General features: G+C 54.8%; 1 protein-coding gene across 2 annotated transcripts in view; it reads right to left on the bottom strand.

The window, feature by feature from the left end:
- Positions 1-24222, bottom strand: part of ALDH1L1 (aldehyde dehydrogenase 1 family member L1) — a 47118-nt gene that overhangs the window by 8526 nt on the left and 14370 nt on the right. For both annotated transcript variants that reach the window (XM_060163849.1, XM_060163850.1), the window contains exons 9-16: positions 23432-23523; positions 17526-17673; positions 16155-16274; positions 14979-15106; positions 11712-11862; positions 10666-10736; positions 7222-7327; positions 6150-6237 (exon numbers count right to left, since the gene is read on the bottom strand). In XM_060163849.1, coding sequence (XP_060019832.1) covers positions 6150-6237; positions 7222-7327; positions 10666-10736; positions 11712-11862; positions 14979-15106; positions 16155-16274; positions 17526-17673; positions 23432-23523 — 904 coding nt within the window. The remainder of the gene's footprint in view (positions 1-6149; positions 6238-7221; positions 7328-10665; positions 10737-11711; positions 11863-14978; positions 15107-16154; positions 16275-17525; positions 17674-23431; positions 23524-24222) is intronic.

The raw sequence follows: 24222 nt of genomic DNA, 5'->3' as shown, positions 1-24222 counted from the left end.
GGGACCCTCCCCAACGTGGCCAGCGCCTACTGACCCTCCTGGACCTGCAGGGACCCTCCCCAATGTGGCCAGCGCCTACTGACCCTCCTGGACCTGCAGGGACCCTCCCCAGTGTGGCCAGCGCCTACTGAGCCTCCCGGGCTGCTGTGCAATGAGACCTCAGGGTCACCTGTGCGCAGACTTGACGCAAGGCCCCTGCTGACGTCTCCTCCTCTGCTACTCCACTCCCGCTTCCCTGACTGCCCTTCCTCCACCTCCTTGCGCCCCACTTCCCTCCACTCTTACAACACCCAGTGCCTCTGGCTGCACTCTGGGCCCCCTTCTCTTCTCCATTCACGGTCCCCTCAGTCATCTCACCCCGGCTCACCTCCTCAAATGCCATCTGCAGGCTCACCATCCTCTCAATCTCTATCTCACGCCCAGCTTCCCTGCATCCAGACCCATCTATCACTCCTCGGCCTGCTCGGCACCTCCACTTGGACGCCTTACAGCCTCTCAAACTCAGCATGTTTGAAACTGAACCCCTCAGCTTCCCCAGACCTGCTTCTCCCCCATGTTCTCCATTTCAGTTAGCAACCTCTCTGTGCAGCCAGCCATTCAAGCCAACAGTCAGTCCCCACACCTGCCCTCCCCTAACCCTCCACTAATCAGCCAGTCCTGGGGCTCCTCCACCCCACCCAGTCCCCCCATCGCCATTGTGCACCTGCCTCCACGCCTGTAGAACTGCCTGTGCCCAGCGGCACCAGTGAAGGTCTGGTTCGGAAGGTTTGGAGTAGGACACTTGCATTCTCACTAAACAGTTAAGGCTCCATAAGTGATTTTTTTTTTTTTTTTTTTTTTTTTTTTTTGCGGTACGCGGGCCTCTCACTGTTGTGGCCTCTCCCGTTGCGGAGCACAGGCTCCGGACGCGCAGGCTCAGCGGTCATGGCTCACGGGCCCAGCCGCTCGGCGGCATGTGGGATCCTCCCGGACCGGGGCACGAACCCGTGTCCCCTGCATCGGCAGGCGGACTCTCAACCACCGCGCCACCAGGGAAGCCCCTCCAAAAGTGATTTTGATGCTAATTTCATTCCCCCACTAATGTTTTGAAAAACCACTGCCTTGGGGAGAAAATATTTGCAAAAGATGTATCTGATAATGGATTATTAGCCAAAACATGCAAATAACTCAACAATAAGGAAACAACTTAATTAAGAAACGGGCGAAATATCTGAAAAGACACCTCACCAAAGAAGATATTCATACGGCAAATGAGCACATGGGAAGATGCTCAACATCATATGTTATCAGGAAAATTTTAATTAAAACAACAACGAGACACACCTACACATCCACGGAACGGCCAAAACCCAGAACCTTAACAAAATGCCGGCAGCGACGTGGAGCCACGGGAACTCTCGTCATCGCGAGAACGGGGCAGCCATTTTGGGCGGTTCCTTACAAAACCAAACACACTATTACCATATGATCTGGCAATCGTGCTCCTTGGTGTTTACCCGCAGGAGTAAAAAACTTATGTCTACATAAAACCCTGCATAGGGGGCTGGATACAGACATGCACAGGAAAAATGCCATGGAAGGTCAATTTATTCCTAACTGCCAAAACTTGGAAGCAACCAAGACGTCCTTCAGTAGCTGATGGATAAACTGTGGTCCTTCCAGACAGGGGAATGTTATTCAGCTCTAAAAAGGAATGAGCCATGAAGCCAGGGAAAGACACGAAGGAAGCTTAAATGCATGTTACTAAGTGAAAGAAGCCAATCTGAAAAAGCTACACACTGTATGATGATGACTAAATGATATTCTGGACAAGCCAAAACTCTGGAGGCATTTAATAGCTCAGTGGTTGCCAGGGGTTGCAGGGGAGGGAGAAATGAATGGGATTTTTCCTCGTCCACAGAGGATTCTTAGGGCAGTGAATCCATTCCATCTGATACCACAGTGTTGGGTAAATGTTGTTTTAGACTCGTCACAGAATGTACAAGAGCAAGAGTGAATTTTCATGTCAACTATGGACTTTGGGTGATGATGACATGCCAGTGTAGGTTTGTCAACTGTAACACATGTGGGACATTATGAGGGAGACAGGGCATGTATGGGAATCTCTATACTTTCCATTCGATTCCTCTGTGAACCTAAAACTGCTCTGAAAAATAAAGTCTATTGAATAATAATAACATCACTGTTTTAGGCTCTCCAAGAAATATTTATAAGAAGGTATCATATACTAGGTCACAAAGAAATTCTCCATTTTAGAAAGTAGAATTTTTACAGGCTATCATGGGTTGAATTGTGTCCCACTCAATTTCATATGTTGACATCCTAACACCCAGTACCACAGAATGTAATTTTATTTGGGAATAAGGTAGGTTGTTGTTGGGACAATGGTGTCCTTATAAAAGGGGAGACTTGGATACAGACATGCACAGGAAAAATGCCACGTAAAGGGCAAGTCCCAGGTCAGGGTGATGCTCTACAAGCTGGAAGAGGCAAGGAAAGGTCGTCCCCCAGAGCCGTTAGAGGGAGCACAGAACTGCCAACACCTGGATCTCGGGTTTCTAGCCTCCAGAACTGAGACGACACATCCCTGTTGTTTAAGCCCCCTGGCTTGGGGTACTTTGTTATGGCAGCCCTAGAAAACTAATATACAGGCTGAATTCTCTAAGTATGACATAGTAAAGCTAGAAATATTAGAACAGAATTTTAGGGGGAAAAAGATAGCTGAAAAAAAATCTCTTTTTACTTAGCGGGTCAGAGAGGATACCGAAATTACAATGACATATTTTTTACGAATAATAAAAACATAAACACAATGTATTCAAAAGGTATGAGGTGAGGGGCTTCCCTGGTGGCGCAGTGGTTGAGAGTCCGCCTGCCGATGCAGGGGACACGGGTTCGTGCCCCGGTCCGGGAAGATCCCACATGCCGCGGAGCAGCTAGGCCCGTGAGCCATGGCCGCTGAGCCATGGCCGCTGAGCCTGTGTGTCCGGAGCCTGTGCTCCGCCAACGGGAGAGGCCACAAGAGTGAGAGGCCCGCGTACCGCAAAAAAAAAAAAAAAAAAAAAAGGTATGAGGTGAGAGTCACCACCAAAGGCCAGTATGAGGAGCCCTATCGACAACTTCTCAGGGCAACAACCAAAACTGGTGAAAATCATTAAAAAACAACAATTTAAAGTCTCTGTAAATTTTCCTAAGGGCAGAGAGCAAGTGAAGAGACATTTATTCAGGAGTCTGTGGCACCTGAGCCGTGAACCACTCTCCCCTCTCCTCCAGCCGAAGCAGGTGTGGTCAGCAATGCAGTCCAGGGATGGGGCACCTCTCCAGGAGGGGAGGCCGGCATCCCCTCCGACCCTGAATTTCAGAGGCCACATTCTTTGTGAGTATGGCTCCCACCTGCCCTTCTTGTAAGGTGACGGCTCTTTCCCAGGTGTGGCAGGCTGAGTCTCCCGGGACCTCTTCCACCTGGCCCCAGCTGCTGCAGGGGGGCCAGCGCCTGAGGCCGTGGCTCAGAGATTTTGGCCGGGGAAGAGGTTTTCTATAAAAACAGAGAGCTCCAAAACACTCCCCAGAGGAACTGACTTTATTTTTTTTATATTTTGTGGTATGCGGGCCTCTCACTGTTGTGGCCTCTCCCGTTGCGGAGCACAGGCTCTGGACGCGCAGGCTCAGCGGCCATGGCTCATGGGCCCAGCTGCTCCGCGGCATGTGGGATCTTCCCGGACCGGGGCACGAACCCGCATCCCCTGCATGGCAGGTGGACTCTCAACCACCGTGCCACCAGGGAAGCCCGGAACTGACTTTATTTGAAACCGTATGAGGAAGTTCAATCCTAAGGACATTCTCAAAAACACTGTAGATTTTGGAGGTGAACAATTAAGAGGAGGCTGGTAGCTCTATGGCAGCAATAAGATAGACCACAGGTCATTTAGTTTACCAGAGAGAACCAGGGAAGAGCCCTCTGTGTAAGAACAAACCTCAAGGGCTGAGCAAAGAGACAGGAATTTAACCAGATCAGACCTTGGAGCAGTTATGCCCCAGGGTACTGGTGAAAACAATAGAGCAGCCAGCCTGCAGTGAGTGGAGCTGAGCAGCTGGTGTGATAAGGACAGAGGCAGCCAGATGAGCAGACCGGGAGAGGAAGAGGCCCCTGTACACCCGCTGCCACTGGGGACTGCACAGCCCACAGCTGTGCTCTCTGGGGGCGACCTCACTGGCTGCACACTGCAGGGGAAGGACACTTCTCTGAAACCGTCCAGCAAGTCACTAAACAAATAAACAAGAAAATGGTGAACACAGCTCTGGACAGGGGACAGGGGACAAGTACCCAGAGTTGGTATACTGTGTTACCTAAAATATCTACGTTTTAGCAAAAAAATTATGAGGCATGCAAAGAAACTACAGAATGTGACCCATCACAGGCAAAAAGAGCAGACAACATAAACTGACATTGAGAGGACCCAGACGCCACACTTAACAAAGACTTCAGGGCTTCCCTGGTGGCGCAGTGGTTGAGAGTCCTCCTGCCGATGCAGGGGACGCGGGTTCGTGCCCCGGTCCGGGAGGATCCCACATGCCGTGGAGCAGCTGGGCCCGTGAGCCATGGCCGCTGAGCCTGCGCGTCTGGAGCCTGTGCTCTGCAACGGGAGAGGCCACAGCAGTGAGAGGCCCGCGTACCGCAAAAAAAAAAAAAAAAAAAAAAAGACGTTCAAAGAACTGAACAAAACCACATCTAAAGGCAGCTGTGATATGATGTCTCATCAAACAGAGAATATCAAGAAAGAACAAATAAAAAAAGAACAACTGAAATGAAGTTAAAAGGAGCTAAAAAGTACAACTGAAATGAAAACTCAGTAAAGGAGCTCAACAGTAGGTTTGAACTGGCAGAAGAGTCAGTAAACTTGAAGACTAATGGAGATAATGCAATCTAAAGAACAGTGAGAAGGGACTTCCCTGGTGGCACCGTAATTAAGAACCCGCCTGCCAATGCAGGGGACACGGGTTGGAGCCCTGGTCCGGGAAGATCCCACATGCCGCAGAGCGACTAAGCTCGTGCGCCACAACTACTGGGCCTGTGCTCTAGAGCCGGTGAAGCCACAACTACTGAAGCCTGTGCGCCTAGAGCCTGTGCTCTGCAACAAGAGAAGCCACCACAATGAGAAGCCCGCGCACCGCAACGAAGAGTAGCCCCCACTTACAGCAACTAGAGAAAGCCCGTGGGCAGCAACGAAGACCCAATGTAGCCAAAAATATATAAATAAATAAATTTATTTTAAAAAAAAGAATAGCGAGAAAAAGAATGAAGAAGAGTTAAGAGAGCCTCATAGAAAAGTGGTACAGCAGTAACAACATCAATATACTCATAATGGAAGTGCCAGAAGGCATGCAGAAAGAGAAAACCACAGAAAAAAGTATTAGAATGAATAATGGCTAGAAACTTCCCAAATCTGATGAAAGACATTACTCTATGCATCCATGAAGCGGAATGAATTCCACATCAAATAACCACAAAGAGAACCACACCCAGATATATCATAGTAAAAATGCTGCAAAACAAGGACAGAGGAAACTTTGAAAGCAGCAAGAGAACACTGACTTGCAAATAAGAGAACTATAAGATCAACAGCTGACTCATCAGAGACAGCAGAGGCCAGCGGGCAGTGGGATGATACAATCAAAGTGCTGACATTCAGCAAAACTATCTTTCAAAAAATCAAGGCAAAATAAAACATTTCCGGATAAACAAAAAATTAGAAAATTTGTTGCTAGTAGACCCACCTATGAAAAATACTTAAGGAAAACAAGTGACCTAGATGGTAACTCACATCCATAGAAAAAACCAAAGGACACCAGTAAACGTGATTATATAATTCTAAAAGATAGGGTAAATGCATATTTTCTTTCCTTTGTTAACTGATAATTCCCAGGTTGTGTAGTTTATTCCAGAGCACACACACATGTACAGAAAATGGAAAACATCTGGGGAGGAATTTGAACGCTAAACCCTTCCAGGTACAGCTCTCCCCGACCGCAGGGCAGCATCCTCCGCCTCCAGGCAGGCCTCCCCACCACTGCCCCGCCCACCAGGGCACACCACATAGCAGGCCCTGTTTTGACCAAATGCACCTCATGCCCCCGACCACGGCCCTTACCGGATCCTGGCAGGACGTTGATCACGCCCTTGGGAATGCCAGCCTTCAAGGTCAGCTCTGCAAACTTCAAGGCTGTGAGTGGGGTCACCTGAGGAGGCAGGACAGGAGGGAAGTGGGCTCCGCCGTCCCCTGCTGGCAGCCGTCCCCTGCTCTTGACACCCCACAAGCCAGCAGCCGCTCCTCTTCTGGAGGAAAAGGGGTGACTTTTCCTCGCCTGGTTCGGTGGTCCACACCCCACCCACTGCTGGGCCTCAGGCTGAGAGGTGCATCTGTGGGTGCTCAGACTTTGTGGGGGCTGGGTGAGTGGGGCCTTCCAGGGACAATTGCTTTGACCTCTCAGCGTCCCATCACGCTAAAGGGGGAGGTTAAGGGTCACCTCAGGGGTTAGTAAGCAGATGTACGCAAATTACTGGGAAATTTGTTATGCACGTTAAAATGCCTGAGGAGTGCCTAACTCAGGGTAAATACTATAAAGCAGTATCATTTTGCTGGTTTTTACTACGTTAATACCCTTGAGGCCAAATCGCCCCAGAGGAGCTGAGTGAGACCCCCTGGGCCCACCGCCCCAGCATCTAACCTTCAGCTCCTAACTAAACCCTCCAAAGTACAGATGAGGGTTCGAGGCTTGTGGGGTGACCTCACCGCAGGGCACCCTGCTCAGGCTCCTCAGCCTGCACGAGGGACCCCGTCACACGGCTTCTCTGAGAGGGGCCTGGGTGGTGGACACACAGAAGCTTCCCCAGGATGTCTGGGCCCTGAAGCACCAGCTTTAACAGCAGACACCCAGGGCTTGGAGCCCGGACCCTGGTTCCCGGGGCCGCACAAGGGGGCTGAGCTAGAGTCTGTGAAAGACCGCCGACCACTCACCAAGCAGCTACACGCACGGCCCGGCTAGCCTGACTCGGCCCCGCGGCCCAAACAACACCAGATCCGCCCAAGGCCGCCTCTGCCCCGTGCGCCGGCCCACAAAGGCCGCCCTCACCCGCAGAGCCCTCCTCCTTGTCCGTCACCCCTCGCAGGTGCCACCCGCCCTCCAAGGCCTCAGGCCCCGCCAGGACGTGCCCGCACCCACCTGGGCAGGCTTGATCACCACTGTGTTCCCCGCAGCCAGGCAGGCGGCCATCTTCCAGGACAGCATCATCAAGGGGTAGTTCCAGGGGATGACAATGCCACAGACCCTGTGGGACGAGGGAAGCAGGCCTTCATCTCTCCGCTCGGCCTGGGTCCCGTGTGGACCTGCCACTGCCGCCTCTCCACTCCAGGGCCAGGCTTCTGATGTGGCATCAATGGCCCTGCAGAGGGACTGCTGACACCTGCCTTCCCAGGCCCTGATGGGGCAGTATGTCCAGTCTGCAGTAGCCCCTCTTGCCAGCAGGGTGTGATGGCAGGGGACAGCGCACAGCTTCTGATGGGACACAGTCTAGGGACACAGTTGGATATGGGCAGCACCAGGAGATGGGGAGGTGACAGAAGGCACAGGTGAAAACAGGCAGGGGCTGGGACACAGTCAGGGGTCACAGGGGTGGCCGGGGGGACGCGGGAGAGAGTCAGAGGTCATATGTGTGGACCAGGAGGATGTGAGAGAGGGTCAAGGGTCCCACAGGTGGTTGTGGATGAGGGTCCTCCTGGGCATTAGGCCAGGGTCAGTGCCAAGGAGACAAGAAGGATGCAGTCAGTCTGGGGACCTGATGAAGCCTGCCTGCTATGCACTGAGAGATGGTGTCCAGGGTCAGTGCTTCCCCTTTGTCCCAGAGAAGCCTCTGGCTGGGCAGTGTCTCCATGGAGGGAGCCCCTACGTCCTAGGAGACATACTGATGACACCTGTGCTCCCAGGAGGCATGTGGCCCTGCCTCCTCCTGAGCCCGTAGAACTCGGTGATGGCAGCCCCTCCCTGTGAGTCAGACAGTTAGATGAGCTTGTCCACACGGAGCCCCATGCAGACCAAGTGACTGCTGTTTCATCATCGTCACTGCCGTCTTCTTCATCATCTTCACCATCGTCTTCATCACCATCATCTTCATCTTCATCACCTCCATCATCTTCAACATCATTTTCATCACCATCATCTTCATCACCTCCATCATCTTCACCATTGTCTTCATCACCATCATCTTCATCACCTCCATCATCTTCACCATCATCTTCATCACCTCCATCATCTTCACCATTGTCTTCATCACCATCATCTTCATCACCTCCATCATCTTCACCGTCTTCATCACCATCATCTTCATCACCTCCATCATCTTCACCATCATCTTCATCACCTCCATCATCTTCACCATTGTCTTCATCACCATCATCTTCATCACCTCCATCATCTTCACCATTGTCTTCATCACCATCATCTTCATCACCTCCATCATCTTCACCATCATCTTCATCACCATCTTTATCACCTCCATCATCTTCACCATTGTCTTCACCACCATCATCACCATCTTCACCGTCATCTTCATCACCATCATCTTCATCACCTCCATCATCTTCACCATCGTCTTCACCACCATCATCACCATCTTCACCGTCATCTTCATCACCATCATCTTCATCACCTCCATCATCTTCACCATCGTCTTCATCACCATCATCTTCATCACCTCCATCTTCACCATCATCTTCATCACCATCATCACCATCTTCACCATCATCTTCTTCACCATCATTACCACAATCTTCATCACCATCTTCTTCACCATCGTCACCAGCATCTTCACTGTCAACATCTTAACCATCATCATATTCATCACCATCTTCTTCATTGTCATCTTCACCGCCATTACCACCATCCTCTTCATCGTCATCACCTCCATCATCATCAGAGAATGTTTCCCCAAACGATGACGGCTCGGCTGACCCAGCAGTGGGAAGAGCACACGCAGAGGCCAAGGGCATGACGGGTCACTGACGAGCCACAGGGTTCATGGGCCGGGAGAGCGGGAGTGCAGTGGGGCCTGGGGCCGGCACAGGGCCCCACACACCTTCCTGGGAGTGGTGGGGTGTGCTGAGGGGTTAGGAAAGCCGGTCCTCACCCCACATACACCCAGCACACCCAGAGGGACAAGGCAGTGGAGGGAGCAGGGTGAGAGCCCCCAGGGAAGCGGGAGAGGTCACCGAGGAGAAGGAGGCTGAGGCTCCGGAGAAGAAAACGCAGCACAGACTTCCTGCCCTCAAGACTGAATCATGCCCTCACATCCCGGTGCTGAGGACTTAACTCCAGTGCCCCAGGTGTCACCTGATTTGGAAACAGGGTCATCCCAGGTGTAATTAGTTAAGATGGAGTCTCGCCGGATTAGGGTGAGCGCCTAACCATGTGACCGCCGTCCTTATGAACCGAGAGCCCTGTGAAGACAGACCCGCAGAGGGAGAGGGCCGTGTGGGCGCGAGGGCAGAGCCCAGGAGCACCAAGGTGGCCTCCATCACCAGAAGCCAGTGGGGCAGCCTCAGAAGGAGCCAACTCTACCGACACGTAGCCTGGGACCCCCGGCCCCCAGACTGTGAGATGACCAAAGTCCGCAGCGCGAGTCTCGCAGGCTGTGGTGCTTGGTTGCGAAGCCCTGACAAAGCCCCCCACCCGCCAGTACAGGGAAGGCCTCCCCACCGACTCGCCCGGCCAGCCAGGCACCCGGGCAGGGTCAGCGTCCTACTCAGTCCGACAGGATGGGCACCCTGTGCGGGGGCTGAGGCTCAGGGACCTTGCAGACTCACGCGACTGGCCCCTGCACCTGAGGGGGCTCTGAGCAGGGTCCTGGCTCCACACTCCTGACGCCTCGGCTGGGTAGTTCTTTGCTGGGGGGGTGGTTCCTGCAGCCCCCGTGTCCTGACCCCATGCTCTCCCCCGGCACTGAGCCCCTCCCGGCGGCGTCTGCATCCACGTGCTGAGCCCTTAGCTCTGCCACATGCCGTCTCCTCGGGTGCCCGTCCCCGTCCTGCGTTAGCGAGTCCCCACACTGAGCCTCGCGGGAGAGACACCAGGTCTCAGCGGTCACTGCCGGGTGGCCTCGGCCGAGGCAGGCCTTTGGACATCGGATGGTAAGATGGGGCCCCTCGCTGCGGGTTTAAAATCCCTCCCAAACCTAGTCTTTCCATGTTGACTGGACGTCTGTCCTCCTTGTGCCGCGGGCTGGTCTCGCTGAGGGTTCCTGTCCCTGCTGCTGTGTAGGAATTCCTTGTCCTTAAGTACACCGGTCATTACACTCTTCAGATAAAATTTGGGGGCGTGCCCTCTCTTCCCCCCATGACCCTGACTGATGGAGGGTTACTATAGGGATTAAACACAATTATGGTCTCAAAGTCGTTAAACAGTGCCTGGCAGGGAACAGGGGCTGTGGAGGCGAAAGCTGTTTTCACCCTGAGGACAGGAATTTTCATTGGTTTTTCTCTTTGTTGCATCTCCGGCCCTTGCCATGTCTGGGAGGTAGTGGCTGGCAAATAAACGGCTGTCTGATAAATACACAGAGAGGGGACATCTGAGCCCCCCCGCGCAGTCCTAAAAAGTGCCCGGCGCGTGACTCACCCGATGGGCTCCTTCCGGGTCATGGTCAGGTTCCGGTTGGGTCTGGCCTGGTTGATGGGGATGGTGGCACCCTGGAAGAAGCAGCAGCATCACCGGGAGGGGCTCTGGCCCCTCACCCCTTCCCCTGTGGGCAGCCAGCCTGCGCCTGGGACCCAGGGAGGGACAGGGGCTGTGTCCCGATGCCCCCGCTTGTGCAGGACAGGACAGCTGAGGGGTCCAGAGCCGGGTGGAGCAGGCAGCCACAGGGGGTGAGGTGCTGAGCCTGGCCAAGTCCTCAGACAGGAAGCAGGTCCTGCACGGGGACGGCCTCCGGGGCAGGGAAGGGCCTGGAAGGGCCAGGGTGGGGGCCCGTTGCCTCTGGGGGCCTGTGATGCAGGGGCTACCGGGGAGCAGGCACCGGGCAGACCCCCTCCCTTGAGCTCACGCCTGCACTCGGACGGGGCGAGCGCCCAGACCCAGCAGAGACACCGAGAACCCCGCGGCCGTGGGTCTCCCTGGAAGGGCTCAGCCACCACTGCCTGCGGCAGGAAAACCTCCAATAATGGCCCCCAAGTGAGGCCCTGAGCCCTGGGACCTGGTGAGCTGCCCGTACGATGACACAGTATGACAGAGTTGGCCTTAGGATGGGGAGATGGTGCAGGTGGGCCAAGCATAAGCACAGGAACCTCGGGGAGAGCAGGTGGCTCTCCTCTAGGCCTCTGGTTAGTGGCAGCAGAAAGTCAGAGGGGCGGGGTGTGGAGGGCTGGGCGGGGACCAGAGAGACGACTGCAGGAGCCCCGGCCGCAGCCCTGCCCCCTGGGCGCCGCCAACACCCGGTCCTCCCCGGAAGCGCCAGCAAGGCCCAGCCCAGTGACACCCCGACAGCGACCCTTGAGACCCTGGCACAGAACCCAGCCCCGCCCGACCCGCTTCCCACCTGCAGAACCGGGAGCGGATAACCGGCGTTTTCTTAAGGCCACAAAGCTGTGGCGGGTTGTGGCGCGGCCTTCAGAGTGCTGTGCCGCCCTCGGGGGCCCTGCCGGCCCGGACGCCCGTGGGAGCCCCACCTGGATCTTGTCGCACCAGCCAGCGAAGTAGCGGAAGGTCTGGATGGACATGCCCACGTGGGTCTTCAGCGCCAGCGTGTAGACGGCCCCCGCGTCCAGGGCCTCGATGGTGGCCAGCTCCTCCTGCTGCTGCTCCAGGAGGTCGGCCAGCCTGAGCGGGGCGGGCAGGGCGCGGGGCTCAGGCCTGGCACGGCCTCGCCTGCCCTTTCGGGGCCCCTCCTCAGGAGCCGGGCGCCCTGCCAGCACCACCTCACTCAGGGGCCGGCCTCAGCGTCCTCATCTGTGACATGGGACGGCGGCGTGTCCTTGGCTGCAGGGGCGTGAGCATGGTGCCCCGTCCCCCTCCTCTCCTCTCTCTCTTCCTTCCTGGGATATCAATGGATCCACTGCTTCCTAATTACACCTCCTGCCTCTGCGAGAAGACGCCTTGTCCGGGGACAGCATGCCGGTGTCGAGCAGCAACCACTCCACGCGGCTGTACCGGGGATGAGGGACGGAGCATCTGCACAGCCTCCTCCAGGCTGAGCCCACGTCCAGCCGCCCTCAGTGGTCCCTGTGCCCCCGCCATCACACCCCACAGCGTCCTGCCAGCACCCTCCCGCTCCCGCCGCCCTTCAAACTCTCCGGCCGGCACAGACATGTGCCGGGACAGGCGTTCCAGACTGCCTGCCTCTCCCGCGAGCAGAGACAGCTGGCCTCCCTGACCTCCCGCTCCTGCTGGGTGCACGGCCCGCACACAGCGTGGGGCTGGCGAGTGGGACTGGGGACTGAGCAGAAGGGCCCATCGTCACCGCACAAACAGGGACGCACCAGGTCACTCTCCGGGTACGAGAGCAAAGGTAAGTCACATTTTGAGAAAAATTATAGACCGAACAGTGGAGATACCGTGTTGTTGGCGTTACAAGGACAAGGGTTCCATCAGCTACGAGGACAGAAGGCCAAAGACATAAATCCACATTAAAGTCAGCATGAGGTGGCCTGTGTGTGTCGGCCCCTAGGTTGTCATGTCTCCTGTCTTCTACGGTGTTTGCAGCCTGAGACACCTTAGCTCAAAAGCCCGCCAGCGCCAACTTTTACACAGCCAACTATTTTAAAATAGCCCAAATGTGCACATTTTTAGCCATTGACAAGTGGATGCGTCCCCCAGGAACCTCACCCGACAGCTGTCACCACTGGTGAGACAGGCTGTGCAGTTACAGCCACAGGCCTTCCCAGTCCTCTGATGCAGAGACCCTGGCGTGCGTGCTGCTGGGCAACTTTGCCCGGACACGGGAGCCCCTCTCAGGTCCCTCTCCCCCCGGGAGCGCCTCTGTTCCGCCACTACAGCCTCGGGGGACCTCCCGCTGCGGGGTGCCGCCCGATGAAGCCTGCGGTGTGTTGCTGGCTCTTGTGGCCACGTCTTCTTCCTTGGTCAACCCCCAATCTCTCCATCCACCACATCTGTGCAAAATGCCACGTGTGTGTGATGTGGCCGTGTCACGAGTCCCTAAGTAATTGTCACCTGAGCTGCTTGGGAGGCTGGGGGGCAGCTTGGGTGAGGGTGCCTTCTGCCTGCCAGAGCCTGGTCCCCGCACAGCACCAGGTCGGGGAAGAACGGACAGGCAGCGCTGGCCTCCTGAAGGTCTGCGGGGTGGGCACCGGGAGGGGCAGATGCTGAGGTACCAGGTGGCTCAGACCCCCTTCCCCGGCCCCTGACCACGGCAGCCCGGGCCACCACCAGACTCTGGGCCGTGGACCCAAGGAAGTGTGCGAGCACAGGGCAGCAGCTTTCCACGGACGCCCACCCGCTCTGCAGGGTCCATTCCGGCAGCTGGGTACACGGCTCGCCGGCTCCTGGGGGTGTCTGGTGACTTTCTCTGACTCTCCCCCTGGACCTTTCTGCCCAGCTTCTCCCGTAACTGCGTGGTGTCTTGCTCCTGTGATGCACCCATGGGGGTCCCACTTCCGTCCATGGACCAGGGAAATTCTGTCTCGCCCCTCTGCGGGGACTGGGAGGAGACTGGGTCACCAGGAGCTGTAGAGCCCTGAGGGGTCTGCCTACGCAGCTGCTCGGGGCACCGCCCCCAAGGTCCTTGTGGCCGGTGGGCTATTGCAACACGTGCCACCACAGGGCAGCAGAGGGTCTCGGGGGAGGGACGCGGTCTGCCTCAGGGCAGTCCACCAGGGTCCCTGCTCTGCCAGGGTTCACAGCTCTGCCCGATCTCTGGGGCCTCAGATCTCCAGCCAATGCCTTCCTCCAACTGATGGCTCCTGAGATACGGCAGGCTGGGCACGCCCTTGCCCGCCCCGAAGCCACCATCTCCATTCTGTTTTGCAAACCACTCTGGCCCCTCTCTCTGGCTGCCTGTGTGGCGGCTGCCCCGGCATTTCTGGCCTCCGGAGTAGAAACAAAAGGCCTTCGGACAGCAAGGCCACGGCGGGGGCCCTCCCGCCCGGCGACAAGCTGGGACCCTTAGCGCGACCTGGCCCCAGCCCGGCTCCGCAGGACCCAGAGAGAAAAACGGGTTCCTGAGGCCGGCTCAGCAGGCTCCCCGACACGGCTCGGTTCACCCGCCAGCAGCCCCCTTCTGGAAACACCACCCCGCCTCCTGGGGCACCTGATCCTCCCCAGTGGGACCGCCTGGCTCGAGGAGGGCGGGCAGCAGCTCTCCTCCGCGCCTCACCCCACCCGGGTCATGAGCCGGAGCGTCCCAACCCTTCCCTGGACTTCCGACTGGGCCGAGGGTTTAGCAGAAGGGGAACGTGAGAGAGGAGATTCTGTCAGCGCGAGCCAGGCAGGGCCAGGACGGCCCGGCCCGCCCCGCCCCGCCCCGCCCCGCCCCCCAGCTCCTGGGAGCCCCGCCCCCCGGCTCCCCCGCGCCCCCCCCTTGGCTCCTGGGAGCCCCGCCCCGTCCCCCCCCCCCCCCTGCTCCTGGGAGCCCCGCCCGGCAAGCAAGCAGTGCCCTCTGGGCCGGCCCAGGAGCAGCTATTAGCCTGCGGTGGCGGTGGCGGTGGCGGAGCTGGCAGCGGCTCCGCTTCGAAGCACACCCTCACTCCGTGCCTCGTCTCCGCCCACACTGTTCCCTCCACCCGGGCACCTCCCCCAGGCCCCCGCCTGGGACAGGCCCTCCTGCCTCTCAAGCTACTTCCTCTGAGAAGCCTCCCCTGGGCCTCAGGCCGTGGTCACACTGCCCTTCCGGGACCGCGTCCTCACGGGAGGACGCGAGCGCCAGCCGCGGCCTGAGAGGAAGGCCCGGGACAGGAAGGTGGGTGCGGGCGAGGTCCCACCTGTACAGGAGGCGGCCCCGGTCCCGCGCGCTGATCTTCCCCCACAGCCCGTGCTCAAAGGCGTCCTTCGCAGCAGCCACGGCCTTGTCCACGTCGCTGACCTGGGCCAGGGACACCTGGCAGATGACCTGTGGTGGAGTGGAGCCCTGAAGCTCTGCCTGGCCACCTGGGCGGCCGCGGAGGCGAAGGTCGGCGGACAGGAGGGCATGGGCAGGGTCTGCACGACGAGGGGAGATGGGGCCTGCAGAAAGGGCCGTGTTCCTAGGTCCCGAGGGCCTTCCCTCTACTCTCCCACTGACCCGAAACAGGGTGACAGACTCAGGCTGCAGCCATAAGGCCGAGGGTCAGCTCAGCGTTTGCAAACCGAGAGCAGAGACCCATAAATTTCGTGAGGCGCAGGCGGGAGGTTTGCTCCTGAAGGGACATAAGCCGGCCCAACGCCCCTGCATTCCATGTCCCGAGGCTGCCCACCTCCCGCCAGCACAGGCCCCCATACCTCCCGCCATGTGGATGGGGTGGGAGGGCGGAGGCCAGCGCCTCCTTGCTGGTCACCCCAGGTAGGCTGTGCCCTCCCTGCCCACGGCCCCGGCGCCAGGCATCCACACAGCCTCCTGCCCGGGCTTCCCAAAACTGGCCCCGAGGTTGTGGTGGCAGCGCCTGACTTTCCTGCCTGAGGGCACCTGTCTGGGTCCACACAACCTGCCCATCACTTTCTTAAACTCCCCTCAGAGGACCATTCTGAGGCCCTGTCTTCTGCGGTGCGTGTCTGTAGGAAGGTGTGAGCGTGCACGGAAGTGACAGCGCCATACGTGTGCACTGAGCAGGACAGCTACAGCCAGGGTGTCTTGACAAACCGGGGATGCGAGGCGGGCCCTCCCGACGCTGGGGTTATTCTTGAGGTGTGGAGGGGAGGGAATGGCCCCCGTTTCCTCCTTGGGAGGGCTTAACTCTGCTGCAGACCCTCCAGAGTCCTCCCGCGTCCCCATCACCCTCCCCACCGCATCTCCCTCTATGCCGTTCCTATAGGAAGGGCTGGAGGCTGACTGCAGTGTTTTCTCGCCCCAGCAGAGGCCCCCAGCCGGGACCCAGAGGCCCCCAGACTGGGGAGGGGGAGTAGATGGGAGAGGGGGCGTCGGGGGCCTGTGCGGGGCAAAGGGGTGCTGGGCCTGCACTCACACTTCCGTCTGTCGGGTTGATGGTCTCATAGGTCTTGGCGCCCTCGGCGTCCACAAACGCGCCTCCGATGAAGAGCTGGTGGGGCATTCGGAGGGTCAGCTTGTTCACGGTCTTTTCCACCTGGGGACGAAGGGCCACAGGCCGGAGCTGCAGTGTGGATTCTTCGCGAAGGGGCATCCTTGATGGGCACGACCCCACCAGAGACACAGGGACCACTCACCTTGCCCCCCCCCACCCCAATACACAAGCAAGGGCCCGGGCTACTCGGCCTCCTTATCGGATCCAGCCCTGCTGCCCAGGGAGCGGTCGTGTGGGCAGAGGTGGCAGCTGAGTGATAAGCAGAGATGGAGGGCCAGACTCCGCAGCTGGACTGCCTGGCTGGAGCCCCGGCTCTGCCACTGACCTTGGGCTGGTTGTGTGGCCTCCGCACACAGGAAGCGCCAGTGGGCAGACAGCACTTGCGGCCCCCAGACATGACGCGGCCCCCGCTCACTGCCCCTCGGGCCTGCAATCCCACGATGAACGCGGAGCCTCTGGGATGCCGCCCCTCCTTCCGCAGTCATTTGTCCACAACCTTAAGGCCAGCCTGGTGTCCACCCTGGTCACCCATACTTTCTTCATCAGCCCTTGTTCCAAAGCACCAGCCAGCCAAACTATCACAAAGCTAATTCCCATAGGAGTTGGTAGTCTACCGAGATACCCCAGGGATGGTTTTTCCACAGTTTCTTTAAAAATTAAATTTGCAGTTAGTTACTTCCTCATACTTCATATATACAAGCTGAATGTAGAGGATCATTTGTTTTCCTTGTTGGGAGAACATTCCCAATCTCTCTCTCTCTCTCTCTCTCTCTCTCTCTCTCTCTCTCTCTCTCTCTCTCTCGTTTCAACCAACAGAATTTCACACAGCTGACTGGTTGCACAGGTGATGGAAGAGCTGAGAAGCCACGAGTCAAGCCAGAGGCTGACACCAGCAGGAAGCCGCTGCCCTTGCTGGGAGGTGGTGGAGCCAGGACTAGGGGTGAGAGTCACCCGGGGTCCAGGGTGAGCTGGCAGGGCTGGAAGCCACGCCAGGAAACCCACCAAAGGAGAAAGGGGGTGGAGAGAGAAGAACACTGCAAAAGTCTCTTCTTAATACCCTGTCTCCTGTCTTGGGACCAAACCTGTCCCCTATACTGAGTCTTGGACAACAATTTCCTCTGTTGAGTTTGTCCTACCGCCTGGCATCTTTAGGCTATTTGGAATTACCAAGGGAAGCTTGGGTCACTAAAGCTTCTGGACATCCAGGCTTCCCCCAAGTGTCACTGTGGACCCACAGGTATGGGTGCCTGAGGGGTGTGCAGGCCGGGCCCATGTGGTGGGCCCAGGACTCACGTGGTCGATGACGCACTTGCTCTCCTTGTTGTCCCCTCGCATCTTTCTCACTAACAGCTGTATGAAGTCCCCGAAAGTGGCTGCCATGTAGATGTCTTCATTTTCTAACTCCAGGCCGTCACACAGCTCCTTCACTTCCTCAACCAGTCTGCAGGGAAGATGGAAAAGCGAGGGCCTGGAGGAGGCCTGGCAGACCTGCCCGGTTCTAGTGGCAGAGGTGGTGGCTCGTCTCAGCCCCCGAGGCGTGGGTGTCAGTCTACAGTTAGGGTTAAAAGCCCAGTCTGTGGATTCAGAGGCTCTGGTTTCAAGTTCTGGCTCCAGCACTTATGAATTTGTGACCTTGGGCAAGTGACCAATTGCTCTGAGCCTAGTTCCTTTGCCTGTAAAATTGGACCAATCATGGCTCCTCTACTATTTCCTGATGAGTAAATGAGACAATCCACGTGGTAATAATTAATAGAAGATTAATAATAATCACTGAAAGACAGTGTGCAAAGAATGAAAACACAAGCCACAGACTGGGAGAAAATATTTCCAAATCACATACCTGATCAAAGACTCGGCTTCAGAATACGTAAATAATTCTTAAAATCAATTCTAAGAAAAAAATCCAAGTGAAAATAGGCAAAAGATTGACCAGATGCTTTACCAAGGCAGAAATATGGATGGCAAATAAGCATATGAAAAGATGCTCCACATCACTCGTCAACAGGAAATGCGAACCAACCACAACGAGATTCGGCTCCGTACTTACCAGCATATCTGAACTTAAAACCACTGGTTAAGACCAACCAGTGGTGAGGCTGCAGAGCACCTGAGCCCCGCCCCCTGCTGGCGGGATTGGAAAACGGTACTTTGGAAGCCACGTTGCAAGCACTTTGGCAGTTCCCTAAAAATTAAACATATACTTCCCAACGCTTTTAGGTATTTACCGAAGAGGAATAAAAGCCCCTTTCTAGACACAAAACGGCAGAGCAAGAAGCTCCAAAAATCCGTCCCTCCACCTCAACAACTATTGGACAGGCAGGAATCGTCTGAACCAAATGCTTCGGAATTCTCGAGTCTCGGCGACACCTGCAGCTTCCAGGGGAGAACGTGGTGAAGAGCTGGGGTGTGGCAGGAACTTCCAGACTTTCCACCCCCGGGGCAGGAGGCAGCAGTGGCAGCAGGTGACTCCTGCCGTGGCCTCCTGCCGTGGCCTCCTGGGGGCGGGGGTTGGGGGGCAATGAGGACCTCGTCCTCCACACATCTGGGTCGTGGGTTCCAAGTGCTGAGGGGCTGGCCCAAAGGATGGCCAATCCCATACACGCTTTGCATAGTGTGTACGACCCCAGGGATAACAAGAGAAACTTCAGTGATTACACACAACAAGGTACACACACCATGCAAAGAAAAGTTTGGAAAAGTCACAAATGGATGGCTCCAACCCTCCACAAGCAAGATTTAACAACCTTCCCGGAGTGAGAGAATCAGATTCTCAGAACCGACACAGCACTACACGCAAAACGTCCAGTTGGAGCAAAACATCGCAAAACATACAAGGAAACGGGCCCATTTACAGGAAAAAAGAATTTGGAAGAAACCACCCCTAGGGATTATCATCAAAGACATTAAATCAACCATCTTAAATGTGTTCAATGACTTAAAGGAAACTAGGAAAATGATCATGAAAAAAATGAGAATATCAAGAAAGAGACAGAAATTATAATAATAAGCCAAACAAATTCTCAAGCTGACAGATACAATAACCGAAATGCAACACTCACTAGAGGCTTCAAGAGCGCATCTGAACAAGCAGAAGAAAAGGTCGTGAACCTGAAATTATCCAGTATGAGGAGTAGAAAGAAAAAAGAATGAATACGAATGAAAATGAAAATGAGCCTCAGGGACCAGTGGAACATCATCAGATCACACTCATCATACCAGGTCCAGAGAAGAGATAGAACAGGACAGAAAAAATATTTGAAGAAATAATGCCCCCAAAGTTCCCAAATCTGAGGAAACACATGAATATCCACGTTCGAGAAGCTCAATGAACTCCAAGCGGGATAGACTCAAAGAGAATCACACCTAAACTCAAAGAGAATCACACCAAGACACGTGACAGTTAACCCACTGAGACCCAAAGACAAGGATGGAATTTGGAAAGCAAGAGAGAAGCTAATCACACACAAAGGATCCTCAATAAAATTAAAACCTGATTCCCCCCCAAAACCCATGAAAGCCAGAAGGCAGTGGGATGGCATATTTAAAGTCCTGAAAGGAAAAAAGTGTCAACCAAGAGTTCCATATGCATCAAAACTATCTTTCAAGAATGAAGGAGAAATTAAGACATTGCCAGATAAACAGAAGCTGAGGGAGTTCACTGCTAGTAAACGTGCCCTAAAGGGAGTCTTTCAGGCTGAAGTGAAAGGACATTAAACAGTAACTCAAAGCCATAAGGAAAAGTAAAGAGCGCTAGCAAAGGGAACTACGTAGGTAAATAGGAACGCCAGTATTACTGTACTTTTGGTATGGTTCGCAGCTTCTCCCCTTTTACTACATTACGTAATAGGCAAATACATAAAACAAACATTTAACGCCTACATTAATGGGTATTCAATGTATAAAGATGTAATCGAGGATAATAACAATATAAAGGGGTGGGGTGACAATATATAGGATACGAGTGTCTACATTTTATTGAAATTAAGTTGGTATTATTCGAACTACATTGTTATAAGTTAAAGACGTGAACTGTAATCGCCAAGGTAATTAAGAAATAGCAAAAAAAAACAAAAACAAAAGGGAATCCAAGTGGTATAGTACCAGAAAAAGGCAGTGATAGAGACACTGAGGAACAAAAAGCATAAAAGACATACAGAAAACAGCCAGCCAGCAGAAGTAAACCCTTTATCAGTAATCTGGTTAAATGGAAATGGATTGAACTCCCCTCTTAAAAACATAGGTTATGAGACTGGATAGAAACAGCATCCACCCATACACCACCAGAGATTCACTTAGATGCAAATATGCAAAAAGGCTGAAAGTAAAAGGGTCGTAACGGTATTCCATGCAAATAATAATCAAAAGAGAGCTGGGGTAGCCATACTCTTATTAGACAAGATAGATTTTAAATCAAAAACTGTCAAGAAACAAAGGACATTGTACAATGGTTAAAGGGTCAATTGACCAGGAAGATATAACAATTATAAGCATATGCGCACCCGCCATCGGGCCACCTAAATGTACGAAACAAATATTAAGATAACTGAAGGGAGAAGTAGCATCGCAAAGATCCATGAGATTTCAACACCTCACTTTCAATAGCGCACAGAATATCCAAGCGGAAGACCAAGAGGCAGACAGGGGACTGAACTCTGGGGGTGAGACGGACCTCACACACACACAGGATACTCCACCCAGCAGCACGGCACCAGTTCCTCTCAAGGACAGGTCACAGGTGAGGTCACGAAACAAGTCTTAACAAATGTAAGAAGACTGAAATCATACCAAGCATCTTTTCTATCCACGATGGTGGAAACTAGACATCAAAAACTGGAGGAAAACTAAATTCAAAAAAATGCGGCTACTAAACAACACACACCTGAACAACCAGTGGGCCAAAGAAATCAAACGGGAAACCAAAAACTACCTTGAGACAAATGAACGAGGAAACACAACATACCAAAACTTATGGGACACAGAGAAAGAGTTCTTAAAGGGAAGTGTATGGTGATCGATGTCCGTATTAAGAAAAAAAGTCTCAAATAAACAACCGAATTTTACACCTCAAGGAATCAGAACAAGAAGAACAAACTAAGTCAAAAGGTAACAGAAGAAAGGAAATGGCAAAGATCACAGTGGAAATAAATAAAATAGAAACCAGGGGGGAAAAAAAACAGTAGAAAAGATCAGCAAAACTAAGAGTCGGCTTTTTGAAAAGATAAAAAAAGGAGACAAATCTTTAGGTAGACTAAGGAAAAAGAGAAGACTAAAAGAAAAAAGTGAGATGAAAGAGGAGACGATACAACGGATACCACACGGATAAAAAGCATCATAAGAGACTCCTGTGAACAATTACACATCAACACATTGCATGACCCAGAAAAAATGGATACATTCCCAGAAACACACAACACAACACTGAATCATAAAGAAACAGATAATCTGAACAGACCAATAACAACTAAGGAGACTGAACTGGTGATCGAAAACCTCCCAACAAAGAAAAGCCCAGGACTTTGGGTGGGACTCACCAGGGAAAACCTGGTGAATCCCACTCAACATTTAAAAAGAATTAATACCAATCCTTCTCAAACTCTTCCAAAAAAATGGAAGAGGAAACACGCCCAAACTCACTTTACGAGGTCAGCGTTACCCTGATACCTGAGCCAGACAGTGACAGCAGAAGAAACAAAACTACAAGCTAATATCCCTGATGAATGCAGATGCAAAATTATCCTTCTCTTTATACAAATTAGAACTTATTACCACTGTGAAAGGGCAAGAGGGACAGTTCACATGAAGTTGAAGACTGGGTGACCTGATCTGTGGTGACGGATCATCCCTGGGGGCCGCTGACTGGGGAGGGGCAGGAGGGATCCCCTGGAGTGAGGCTGGGTGGGGCCCGTGTCTTCATCAACGTGTAGCTTGTGAGATACGATATACATCACATAATATATATATTATACGTGTGCTATAACGTGTGCGTTACACAAGTTAAATCAAAGCTACCACACTGTCCTCTCAAGATCCGTGCACCTCACTGCACGTAAAGTCATTCCTAAAATTTAAAAAGACTTGCGGGACTCCCCTGCCGGTCCAGTGGTCAAGACTTGGCCTTAAAATGTAGGGGGTGTGGGTTGGATCCCTGATTGGGGAGCTAAGATCCCACATGCCTCGCGGCCAGAAAACCAAAATGTAAAACAGAAGCGATATTGTAACAAATTCAATAAAGACTTAAAAAAAAAAATAAGTAAACAACTATCCGTTTCAAAAAATAAAATGAAATAGAAAGAGTCGCAGTCACGACCCCCTGACTGCCCGCGCTCCAGCCCAGCGGGCCCACCTGTGCCAGGCCCTACCTGCCTGGCCCCTCCCCACACATGCTGGCTTTCACCGGGGTGCTGGGCTTGTGGCAGTTTTAAAAGAGCCGTGCAGGGCTTCCCTGGTGGCGCGCTGCTTAAGAATCTGCCAGCCAATGCAGGCAACATGGGTTCGAGCCCTGGTCCAGGAAGATCCCACATGCCGCGGAGCAACTAAGCCCGTGAGCCACAAATACTGAGCCTGCACTCTAGAGCTCGCGAGCCACAACTACTGAGCCCGTGAGCCACAACTACTGAAGCCCGCAAGCCTAGAGCCCGTGCTCCACAACAAGAGAAACCACGACAATGAGAAGCCCACGCACCGCAACGAAGAGCAGCCCCCGCTCGCCGCAACTAGAGAAAGACTGCGTGCAGCAACAAAGACCCAACACAGCCAAAAATAAATAAATAAATTTACTTTAAAAAAGTAAATAAAATAAATAAAAAAATAAAAGAGCCGCACATTGTTTGATCTTCCTCCCACGAGGGGTGAGTCTCAGTCCCGCCCCTGCCCTTGAATCTGGGGGGGCTTGTGGCCACTGAGCCCAGTCAGGGCAGTGGTCCGCACCTGTCTGCTTGCTGGCCTCACGTCTGCAGAGCCAGGAGCCGCCAGCTAGACGCCCAGGTCCCAGAGTGGCCGCTCTGGGGCCACGACACAGCCTGGGGGAGGACGTGCCTGCCCAGCTGTCCCAGCTCCCGCTGGTCCACTCCTGGTGGGCCCGAGGCCTGCACACGTGAGTCCTTTCTGGATCCCTGACCCGCATGGTTTCCTGCCACTCCGTTTTAGGGTGACTCCTGACCTAGAGACACCTGGGACACCACCCCCACTCCAGGCCTTACCTGACGACGTCCAGCGACGCGGCCCCCGACTTGAAGAAGTCAGTGGAGTCTTCCACCTCCACGACGTTGGGGAGAATCCGTTTCCAGGCACCCTGGAAAGCAGGAGTGGTGAGCACGTGGCTCCCAGGGCCCGGACGCGAGCGGCGGGGGTGAGAACAGCCCCGGGTGCGTGCGCACTGCCCGGCGCCAGGCTGGCCCGTCCACTCCACTCTCTGATGCTGCCAGGTGCCTCATGGTACTGGGGTGATAGCCTCCCTGGGGAAGCAGGAGCCCAGGCTGCTGTCCACACACCCACCTCACCTTGACCGCAGCTTCGCGGGGGTCCCCACACTGGTCCGGGGGGGCAGGAGGACAGATGTGCCGGAGCTCCTCCCGAGACCTGCCCCCCGCCAGCCCCACCTGGAGGGTTGCCCAGTGTGGGTGTCCCCGCCTGACACTGTGTGGGGGTGCTGCCACGTGGAAGGGAGAGCAAAGCGGGGGGTGGTTCTGTGAGTGAACGGGGCCACCGAGGGGGCTCGGGAGCCCTGGGTCTCGTCCTCACGAAGGGGCTCGCTGGCTCTGTGCCCCTCTGTCCCGGGCCTGTGGAGGGCAGTGGTTCCTGCCCCGGGCCTCGTGGACGAGCGTGGACAGGGCAGTGAGAGCCGAGTGGGCAGCGCAGGAGGGCCATCCTGTGGGTCACGATGGGACACAACGGGACAACTGCTCTCTGGGCAGCTCCCAGCTGGGCGTTTCAGGGCAGGCGCTGGGAGGCCCATACTCAGGCCGGGCTCCAGGCTGTGGCCCAACCAGGA

The sequence above is a fragment of the Lagenorhynchus albirostris genome, chromosome 10, assembly GCF_949774975.1.
Source record: "Lagenorhynchus albirostris chromosome 10, mLagAlb1.1, whole genome shotgun sequence".
NCBI lineage: Eukaryota > Metazoa > Chordata > Mammalia > Artiodactyla > Delphinidae > Lagenorhynchus > Lagenorhynchus albirostris.
Note: the sequence above shows the minus strand (reverse complement) of the source record. Positions and strands in the feature narration are given on the sequence as shown.